General features: G+C 26.1%; 2 protein-coding genes and 1 long non-coding RNA gene across 4 annotated transcripts; 1 reads left to right on the top strand and 2 right to left on the bottom strand.

The window, feature by feature from the left end:
• The first annotated feature begins 818 nt into the window (after window positions 1-818).
• Window positions 819-9,540, top strand: LOC126552942 (uncharacterized). Its single transcript, XR_007606409.1, has 3 exons — window positions 819-1,312; window positions 9,337-9,391; window positions 9,464-9,540. It is a non-coding gene; the product is annotated as an uncharacterized LOC126552942 (long non-coding RNA).
• On the bottom strand, window positions 2,105-5,727 carry LOC114127555 (E3 ubiquitin-protein ligase RNF8-like). 2 transcript variants are annotated; one of them, XM_027991825.2, is made up of 8 exons: window positions 5,306-5,727; window positions 5,040-5,146; window positions 4,286-4,403; window positions 3,792-3,882; window positions 3,654-3,730; window positions 3,380-3,573; window positions 3,094-3,313; window positions 2,105-2,448 (listed from the first exon to the last, which is right to left on the bottom strand). In XM_027991825.2, exons 3-8 carry the CDS (start codon window positions 4,371-4,373, stop codon window positions 2,372-2,374), a joined length of 747 nt encoding a protein of 248 aa, XP_027847626.2. In that variant the 5' UTR covers window positions 4,374-4,403; window positions 5,040-5,146; window positions 5,306-5,727; the 3' UTR covers window positions 2,105-2,371. The 2 variants fall into 2 exon arrangements, with proteins under 2 accessions (XP_027847626.2, XP_050064105.1); XM_050208148.1 differs by lacking the exon at window positions 5,306-5,727 and having other exon boundaries at window positions 5,040-5,286.
• Window positions 7,567-10,574, bottom strand: LOC114127526 (E3 ubiquitin-protein ligase rnf8-B-like). Its single transcript, XM_027991787.2, has 8 exons — window positions 10,447-10,574; window positions 10,184-10,264; window positions 9,907-10,023; window positions 9,433-9,535; window positions 9,280-9,365; window positions 8,990-9,183; window positions 8,634-8,853; window positions 7,567-7,864 (listed from the first exon to the last, which is right to left on the bottom strand). The coding sequence occupies exons 3-8, from the start codon at window positions 9,998-10,000 to the stop codon at window positions 7,791-7,793; spliced, it is 771 nt and encodes a 256-aa protein (XP_027847588.1). The 5' UTR covers window positions 10,001-10,023; window positions 10,184-10,264; window positions 10,447-10,574; the 3' UTR covers window positions 7,567-7,790.
• Window positions 10,575-11,607: the final 1,033 nt, after the last annotated feature.

The raw sequence follows: 11,607 nt of genomic DNA, 5'->3' as shown, positions 1-11,607 counted from the left end.
CTGCAGCTAAGTAGACGTACCTTCTATGTACAGTCGTGGCACGGAGTACCTAATTATTTTTTAGGTATCTACTCAAATCGAGTCAATCGCCGCCAATACAACTAATGTAAAATATAAGACCGAACGAGTGTGTTTTCGAAAAAGATAGTGAACACTAAATATTTCTATCTCTGTCTTTTTATACATACCTATCGTATAAATCGTATTCACTTTTCAATGATTACCGGTCTATCTGCATCCGGCATAATATGTGTGATGTAAATTTTGATCAACGACCTTGAAGGTCAGTTTTTTCACTCTACTTTTTCACTCTACTTGGTAATTCAGTAACCGTGTTTATATATATTAATGTAGTAGGTATATAGTGATTTTTATAGGTAAGTTTTAGGTACATACTTTTTAGTAAACATTGTTAATTTTGGCAATGCTCATATGGCCAAAATAAATGGCAAGACGAATATTTCAAAAATAATGATATACCTAATACATTGGTTGTTGAATATTATTAATACCTATATAAAAAATAAATAATTGCGTTATAAGTGTTATTTATTTTTCCAATAGTAGCCTTTATAAACCGTAAACCTCAACTGTCAGTGACAGTTCATTTGCCTATGTAAGACATATTATAGAGCCTTAATTTAATTGCTAGTATGGTATAATATTGATTATTACAATATTATAATAATCATTATTATTATTACAAGTTATAAACAAACATCTCGTTGTTCGATATTTGGAAATAATTATTAAACCGTATTAATAGTATAAAATATATTTTACAATAAGTCATTATACTTGGCAGTTGGCGCGCCTAAACAAAATTATTCGTTGGCAACAAAACAGAGATGGATAATACTAAACCGTCTCTTTTTAACGTGCTCGCTCGGGCGACACTGCGTCGCGAGCGTTTCGGTTATTGTACGGTCAATGGGAACAACATAGCAACTGCAGAGATAACCGAGTCCGTGATAATAACACGACACGCCAGTGATTAGTGAATACTTGAGGCTGTTTATTATATTTTAATGACCACCTTTATTAATTAATTATAATCACTGTCAAGTGCCAATAGTGTAAATCGATATCCGATACCTACGTCATAATTTTATACATTGGATTTGAGCTATAACTATAATAAAATTATGCTTTTGTATTCGTAACCCGAAGAATTCGATGTAATTTGTTTTGTTTAAATTTTCCTTGTCAGCGCTTTGCATAAGACCGTGCAGGAGATATCGTGTGCGAAAAGCTTGATGTGATATTATAACATGTTGAAAACTTAGCTGAGACATCACCGCACTCTGAAGAGGTAATTTTTCCATCGTTACAACTCTTCGTTAGTTAACCTTGTAATGCAGAAAACTTACACGTTTCTTGTTACAGAATTCTGTTTATAGTTTATGAAAATTTATCGTTGAATTTCAAATCTACTGCTTTAACACTTGAAATTGTTATATTTTGTTGTAGTCATAGAGGTCTGTGCACTAACCGTGTAGGTTTTATCATTCCGTGTTTTAAACTACAAGAAAGTAACTTTTATATTACTTCTTTGAAGAGTATAATATTATTTAAGAATTTTGTTTTTTAAAAAATAAGTTCAGAAATATTTTGAATAAGTTATATGCCTCTATTACAACATATCAACTTTATAATAGTAATACCCTAATTTTCTAAAATTTATTGAGAGAAGAATATATGTTTTGTCACTGTCTTACCTTTCATCAATACTCATGCTATTGAACATATTATGTTCAATATTTAAAACATGTTATATAATATGCACACTTATTCAATTTAAGCTAATTACACAAACAAAGTTTTCACTTTACTTATAAAAACTTAAATCTTTAGTAAGTATATCACTATTAATGTTAATTTGTAATTGTTATTAATTAAGTACATTATTTTAATATTAATTATATACTTTTTTTTTCGTGTTACACTTTTGGCCTTTGGCATTTCTATAAAACACCAACACAAGTTTTTACTTTTTATTTCTAATCAAATAAATGAGTTTATTAAAAAAATTATACAAATCATTGTTTGGAATTCTTAAAATTCTATAAAAATTTAAAATTATAATAAATGATCACTAAAATATTTAGAAAATTGATTACATTACACAGTGTAAAAAATAATTATTTATTGTATATATCAAAGGGTATTCACCCTTTTACAAATTATATAAAGAGAACATATCAAAGTATAATATAATTAATTACAATTAATAATTAAATTTTTTAGTTAAATTAAAAGCAATTAAAATCTTATTTTTAACGTGTTACAACCAAATTAAAACTTAATTACAAGTATACGAATAATAATTAATCAAAATAATACATAATATGTTATGAATAAAAAATAATAATTAGACTAAAGTGGGCCGTCCATTTAATGTAATTCTTATTATGTCATGTCGCTCACGTTCAGCACGCTGTTTTAAACCTATAATAATAAAACAATTTTATACAATCACAAATATTATATTTATTTAATTATTTATTGTATGCTCAACAAGTATATGCCGATTAACAAAATGAAATGCATATGACAAAAAATATAATCAGAGTAACTTGTATGAATAATAAAAACAATTAAAAATTCTTTAAACACAACTCAGTATATGTTTAGAAATTCTCAAATATAAGATTAAAAAAAATTTAATTAAGTGGATATTTCACTGATTTTATTGACTAATACCAGGATTCTTAAAGATTTCTAGTATACACTTCATAACTAAATGAAAACTTTGATATTTAGAATGAGTTCTTTTTTTTTTACAATGGTTATAAGATTTTATCAATTTAAGTTTAAATATTGCAAAACATTAAAGCACCATCAACAAATAATAAAACTAACTATTAATGGACATTTTAAGAACAAAATAATATTAAAAAAAACCTAAATGAGGTCTGTGAAAAACTCTAAAAAAGACTAAAAATAATGAGATGAATAAAATAAGATTTTTACAATTTAAGCGTGATTAGGGAAAATATGTGTTAAGAATGTATAATATAATTCTTAAAGTAAGATAGATATAAAATATATTAATATGATTAAAACTAAAACAAAATGCATGATCGTTCTTACATTGTGGTTTATCCTTAGCTCGCTCTTTTTCTGTTTTCTTGTACTCAATTTTAGCTTTATTTGGCATTTGCTCTACCATTCTTTTGATGAAGTTATCCATATTTAAACAGTATGCAACGCTCTCTATTGTAACCCGACATGTTGGACACTGATTATTGTTCACTAGCCATTTGTCAATGCACCATTCACAAAACATGTGCGAGCAATTCAGCAATTTAGGCTAAATCAAAGAAAAGAAAAGAATTTAATTAAAAAGTTATATTCTTGAAAATTATTAAATTGTTACCTTTATAAATACTTCCAAACAAATAAGGCATTTGTAATCTTCGTCATATAACCGTTTATGATTAAAATCATTAACAAGATTAGTATTCTTATTTTCTTCCCTTTTTAATTGTTTTCGAAGAGTATTCACTGAGTTTTCAAGGGAATTAACTTTTCTGACAAGCTTTTTATTTTCGCTTGTCAATATCATAGGATCTTTGAAAAAAATAAAAAATAAATTTACTTATTGTAATATTAATAAGTATGTATATAATTTTAGGTGGAGTTTTTCTAACCTTGTTCTTGTAGTTTATTTATTGATTTTTGTGGTTGTATTTCAACATTCTCAGTTAAATTTGAATCTGAAATGGGTCTAAAAATCAAAAATAAGATGTAACAATTAAAATTATAATTTAATTTTGTTAAAAATTTACTCGTTAGTCAATGTCTGCTGAACATTTCCATTTTCTTGTTGATGATTGCTGCTTGTGGCAAAGTCTGAAGTTAAAGTAGGAAAGTCTTTCGCTAAGAAAAATATAAAGATTATTACATTATTAATTTTTTAAATTGTATGATACTTATTTGATAATACAAAGTTACTCGATTTTTTTATACAATTCATTACATTTATAATTTATTAATAAGACATAAGTCATTATGAAAATATCATTAAAAATCATGATTTTTTTAAAAGGCAATATTTTATGTCATAATTGTTAAATGTACTAAAAGTTTTAATGCTAAAGAGCAATGTTTTGTTTAAACTTGTTCCTTAGACAGGTACGCATATAATAGTATTGTCAGTACTTTATTATCCATTAAATTGGAATCTTGTGAAGATGATTACATCACACATTTATTACAGCCAATTTATTAATACTTAAAAATAACATTTTAATATTCTTTAATAAAGCGCAATATTACTCACAATATGATGGCTTTTCAGGTCTACATTTATTTGTAAATTGACAAGGATTTCGATAATAAAATTTTTCTACAGGATTGTTGGGATTCATATTACTGCAAACGTGCGTTGTTAACAGTTACTGAAAAAAGATAAAAAAATTAAATTAAAAAGTTTTTTAAATAAAATATTTATAAGATGATACATAAACAAGTTTCACCTAGAACAGTTTAAATATTATTATATTAACCATGTGCATTTTGTATAATATATACACATTATCAGCAAAAATTACAATGAATTTAATAATACATATTTACAACTTTAATGTTTCTAGTTTGGTGCCTTTAAATATTTTTAAGTAATTGAAATTTGAACCATAAATAGATCATTATAATATCGTGAAATTCCAATAAACTAATTGATTTATAAATGTTATCAATAAAAGGTATTTTAAAATTAAAAATTAGTATATTAAACAATAATTGTTAGTAAAATTCACACATTTTATTGTCTATTCCTAATGTGGAATTAACAGTCATAATCGAAAAGGTTTGAAATTATGGACTTGGGAATATAATTTAATGGCCTTATAAATTTTAGAAGTATAATTGTATAACTGACCACTATATAAAATGCAGTAAAAAAATTTAAAACAAACGTGTATTTTTTAAACATAGTATGTGGTACTATGTTATTGACATACACACAAAATATTATTCCACCCGCGTAAGAGACGATTATTAAGTATATACACAAATATTATGGTCGTTCATACCTGAAAAGTTTGCTCGCAGGCTGTCTTGTACCTTATGGACAACGTATCGTGGGCGGCGTGCACGGGAGGACTGTAGCTGTCAGTGTTCAGTGTCACTGTTCTCAGTGCTGAGAAAAAAACAAAAATGTCATTATCTATAATAATTATAATTATGAATGAAATAATTTCGGTAAAAAGGACGAAAATGAACAAGTGACGTTATTACATTTAAATACGCGCACTGTTGATTACAATGCAATAAACAAATACGTATTCTGAGTACACACCTGTGGTATGATGGCCTGGACTTCGGTGTGAGGGTTGGTAGCTGAACGGAACAAATCGACGCGCGACGGTACGATGACAAGCAATAATACTGTGCTGAGGAAGACTGCCGAATGTGGATTGCCTAGCGCCGGTTTTGGGTACTGTCGAAAACTGGTCCTCCTGCGTATCCCTACCCACTCCCACTTCTGCACGGTACCAATCCTATGGTGTCGTCATAAGACCGACCGAGTCTGGCGAAACGCGCTATATCGTTACTATGATAAGTGATAAAAAAATCTATTTTGTAATTTTGTGAACATTTTTGTTTTGATTACATTTTTTTTTTTATTTCTTCCGTTTACAACTTTTTACGGTACATTTTATGATTTTTTATTCATATTTTTAGAAGACCAACTCCCGTGAAATAAAAATATTTTTATTTGGCCAACATAAAAAAAAAAAAAATATTGAATTTAAAACAAATATAACATTTTTTTTATTTATATGTTACATTTCACTATTCGGCATAAGCAACATTTTTTATTGGTAAATCCACACTAAATGACTAAAACGTCTGAAAACGTTGTCTATACTATTTTTACGGTACACCAATCCATATAATGTATATATAATATATATAATATATATACAAAAAATTAGAAACACGGCACACTGCCAGAATTTTCACACTTGCCGGTTGAAAACGACTTATATCAAAGGTAAAAAGGTATATTTTGCGAAATCGTGTGTAAGTCGAGCAAATACGGCGTTTGAACCACTGGGAAGTTATCGCATCTTACAGTCTATCTCTACATGATAAATGATTATCACACGCTAGTAATGATTTACTGGGTATACCTGTTGAGATATAAATTAGGTACCGCACGTTGGGCCACTAACAATGACCCGTATTATTATGATTAAGATTATGCCTATTAGAAATTAAATACTTGAGCTTATTGTTAAATAAAGCTTTAATAACTACTCAAGGGAGTGAATTAGGCATTTTCGAATTGTATTTAAAATCTATTTTACAATTTATGTGTAATTTTTAGATTTTATTATATTTTTTAGAACTTATCAATTAAAACATTTTACACTGCACATTTTACATTTTTTTTTGTTAATATTCGTATTATTAATATTTTATGAGTATATACATTATACAAAACGTTTAAAGTAATAGAAGTAATGGTAGGTAAAATAAACCGATCTCAATAAACAATATCTGAATATAATAAATTTACAAAATTAAAAAATAATATTTCTGATGTTGTATTTAGTAATGAGTTAAATATCCATAAACAATCATTTTTAAAAATTTTAATTTAAATAGGAACTTATTATTAACTTATTAAAGTTAAACACCTAATTATATCATTTCTAAGAACTTACCTTCTAAATAATTAAATAGCTTTTCTAGAAAGTTTTGTTAATAAATTATATTATTTGTACTTAAGTAATAAAATCATACTTTATTCTTTTCAATAAACTTGGAAGTGCATTTTTAAGGTTTTATATTTAATTAAATGAACTACTCTAATTATCACCATTGTTGTTTTTTTACGTGTTGTTTCACAAACTGAGGGTAGAGATGCATTCACGGCACAATTCACACCTCACCTCCTGTACATAAATATACCTAACCTAGTGAATGCGTAATAAAATGAAGTCATATACCTAGGTATCCACATTATGTTGTCTCTGTCTACAAATGTATACATCGTATTCAATTAATAAATTTTAATTCAGTAACAAACTTTGTAATTTGTATGGTTAGCTTTATTATATCGTGAATTGACCTATTATCAAACATTCAACCGTAAAATAAATATTTATCGATTATCATATAAGGTACAATCTGTGTATTTTTTTTTTTTCATAACATAATGTTTTTTTATTTAGTTGTTAATTTTCTATTGAGAATTTATTATCCTAGATTCATTACTATCAGAAGAATTCGTAGAATGATGTAAGATTTCGTCTGCGTATACATCTAATTCATTTTTTATGACTATTAATATTAATTTGTAATTGTTACTAATTAGGTCTATTATTTTACTATTTATATACTTTTCTCTTATAAAACTTATGGTCTTAATATTAATACCTACCTATGTTATAAAAACAACACAATTTTTTTTTCTTATTTTTAGCAGTTTATTAAAATATTTTTACAAAATAATCATTGTTTGAAATCCTTAATATTCTATAAAAATTGAAAATTATAATAAATGGTTACAAAAATACTTAGCAAACTGATTGCATTACATAAGTGTATGATATAATATATATTTTAAATTATTTATAAATAAAAAGTCAATTAAAATCTAATTTTTAATGTGAGTTACAACCATACATCATATATGACCCTATTATTGATATTTTATCATAAGTTATGATAAAAACAAGTTCCTAATTTTATAATGAATATTGGAATAGTAAAAATTCAAAATAATATATAATATGCATTATATGTATAAAAAATAAAATATAAAATAAAAATTATAATGCTACATATCCATTTAATGTAAGTCTTACTAACTCGAATTGCACACGGAGAGCACGCAGTTCTAAACCTATAATAATAAAACAATTTTATACAATTACAAATATTACATTTGTTTAGTTGTTGTATATTCAACGAGCATATTATTATGCATTTTAACAAAATTTAATGTATATGACAATAATTACAACCAGAGAAACATACATGAATAATAAAAAAAATTATGACAAAAATTTAAAAACATAAAAGTATTAAACTTACATACAATTAATATGAAATAGTGACAGCTAAACAATTAAAAATTCTTTAAAAATAATACAGTATATTTTTGAAATTTTCAGTAGCATAATAAATTAATCTAAAAGAATAATTTATTAGCTAATAGTAAGATTTCTAAACTCTATAATATTACTATTTATAAAACATAATATATTATAGGATTTATTATGAATTATTTTATGATTCATTTTGAAGCGCAAAATATACCTATTCAAAATATTTTCTTAAACTTTTAATTGAGTTAACTCTTAATAGAAGTCATCATTGAACTAATATTAATTTAAATTAAGATTATTTTTATGACTAAATGAAACTTTTCGATATTTAGAGAAGATAATTTTTTTCAATCCATAAAAATAGATTTATTTAACAATGATTGTAGGGTATTATTAACAATCTTAGTTTTAACCTTGCAAAACATGTTGGCATCATCAGAAAATAATAGAATATTAGTTTTAATTAAAAACGTTAAATAGCATTCCAAATAAATTTGATAGTATGGTATATAAAGTATGTTAAAAAAAATTTTAAAATAAATATTAAATTATTAAAAGTTTTACTTTTTGGTTTATCCTTAGCTCTGAGTGCCGCAACGTTTTTATACCTCTTTTGATCTTTTTCTGGCATCAGTCCTATCATTCTTTTGATGATGTTGTCTGTATTTAAACAATATGAATAATCGATTATACGTTCCCGGCATATTGGACAATGATCACTTATCTCTAATGATTTGTCAATACACCATTCACAAAACATGTGCGAGCAATCAAGCAATGATGGCTAAATCCAAGAAAAAAAAATATTATATTAATAAGATAAATTATTAAAACAACATGATTTTAAGATTAATTTTATCTATTTTATGTAAACATAATATATATATATATATAAATATATTGAAAATATTAAATTTTACCCTTATGAATACTTCAAAACAAATAGGGCATTTAAAATCCTCGTCATGCAACTGTGTCGCATTCAGTTCATTAATAAGATCAGAATTTGCTCTCTGTTGCTCTCGTAATTGTTTGCGAAGTGTATTTACTGATGTTTCAAGTATATTAATTTTTTTCACCAGATTTTTCATTTCAGTTGTCAGTTTACTGATATCTTTGGAAAAAAATAAACCAAATAGTTGACATTATATATAATAAGTATATAATTATGTATAACTATGTATACAATTTTTGGTGGTTATGGTCTTACCTAGTTCTGGTGGTGTATTAATTGATTCATTCGGTTGTGTTTTATTAACATTTTCAGTTGATTTTGAATCTGCATGCTCAGTTGGCCTGAAAATAAATAATAAAAATAAAAGGTAACAGTTATAATTATAATTTAATTTTGTTAAAAATTTACTTGTTAGTCAATGTCTGCTGAACATTTTCAGATTGCTCTCGTTGTTGCTTGCTGCTTGTTGCAACTTCAAAAGTTAAAATAGGTTTATCATCATCTTGTTTCGCTAAAGAAAGTATAAAGATTATTATTATTAATTATTTTTGTTATGTTATTATATTTGAAAATATACAGTTATTTGATTATTTTATATAATTCATTACATATATCATTTATCAATAAAACATAACAGCTATTTTATCATAATGTTATAAAAAAACAATATTTTTTTGCTAAATTATTTTACTAAAGATCAATGTTTTGTTTAAAATAGCTCTATAGTCAGATCCAATTACAATATTGTCCGTAATTTATTAGCCATTAATTAAATTAAAATCTTGTAAAGATAGGTATTGTTACTATTTTATCACAGTCAATTTATTAGTACATAAAATAAAATTATTATTAAAGTTATAATTACTAGTTATGATTACTCACAATGTGGTGGCTTTTCATGACTATTGAAACATTGATCTCCATATCGACAAGATTTTCGCAGATAATATTTACATACTTTTTGCTCGGGATTCATATCGATGCAATAGTGTATTGTTACTGGAAAGAGATAACAAATTAAATTTAAAAGCGTCTCTAAAAAAATATTTACAAAATGACAGCATAAACTGGTATCACGCGTATAACAGATTAAATAATATTATATTAACGATGTGCATTATACATAATAAATATATATATATATTATACTTGTTCATACCTGAAAGGTTTGCTCGCAGGCTGTCCCGTATAACTATGTATTATGGGCGACGTAAACCGGAGGACTGTAGCAGTTCGGATGCTGAGAAAAAACAAAAATGCCATTAATGCCATCATCTACAATATGATATTTAATCGTTTATTATTATAATTATAATTATGAATAAATTATTTTAGTAAAAAGGACGAAAATGAACATGTGACGTTATTAAATATTCACACCGTTGAAAATGCAATACACAAATACGTATTCTGAGTACACACCTGTTGTTTAATGGTGGCGGTGTATTGTTGATAGTCAGGACTTCGGTGTGAGGGTTGGTCGCTGCTACGGCACAAGCCGACGGTGTGATTACTGCTGGGAACGACTGCCGAATGAGGATTGTCTAGCGCCCAAACGCTCCGTTGTGGGTCTGTCGAAAACTGGTCTTCCTGCGTCACTCAACCTACTCCCACCTCTACGCGGTATCAGTCTTGAAGTGTACTTGTCACAAGACCGCCCGAGTCAATAGCGTAACGCACTATACAATAAGTCCTGTATAATAAGCACTAACAAAAATTAAAGATTTGTGAAATGTTTACTTTTTTATTACAATTTTTGATATTTTTTATAGTTTTTATCAACCCGAAATTTTTATAATCATTTTATGATTTACCGTCGTTACAACGACTTATATCTTTTTTTTAATATTTAATTACTACACTACATAATTTAATATGTGATTATTAATTGTATTAATTCATTTTAATTTTTATACCCATTATAATTTATCAACTTTAATATCGATTCCAGTAAAATGGTTAACAGTTTATGGACTTTCGGTTAAAATAACATTTGGGAAAAAATTCCCGAATGTTATTTTATTTAAAAGCAGTCCGAAAACCCAAAACCTTTTTTTTCGATCTCCCTTTTCCCGACGGTTATTGTTCTCGGAATAAAAAATTAAAAAATTTAGTTATTATACGATGAGTTACAGTGGTGTATTTTCTATATATTATATTTTGTATCTATAACTTTAATACAACTATTGCTATACATTCTAATTAATCAATAATCATTGATAAAAAAAAAAAGATAGTACCTGTTTACACAAAAGTACGGATATCATGCCTTTATCGCACTTTACCGTCGTTACAACGATATAATATGCCTTTTTAATATTTCATTATTACACTACATAATTTATTATGTTATTATAAATTATTTTTATATTAATTCGGGTGAAAGCTGTTCGAGCAAAATCGCTACGGGTTTACGGACTTTCGGGTAAAATACCATTAGGAAAAATTATGTTCGTCCGGGAAAAATAGTGATAACCAAATAAATCAATTTTAAATTATCTAAAATTATACTATATAAGTACTATAATTTCTGTATCCGGTAAAATTCGGAAAAATATAGAAATTTACTACCTACACATTAAA

This window comes from Aphis gossypii, chromosome X (assembly GCF_020184175.1).
Source record: "Aphis gossypii isolate Hap1 chromosome X, ASM2018417v2, whole genome shotgun sequence".
Taxonomy (NCBI): domain Eukaryota; kingdom Metazoa; phylum Arthropoda; class Insecta; order Hemiptera; family Aphididae; genus Aphis; species Aphis gossypii.
Note: the sequence above shows the minus strand (reverse complement) of the source record. Positions and strands in the feature narration are given on the sequence as shown.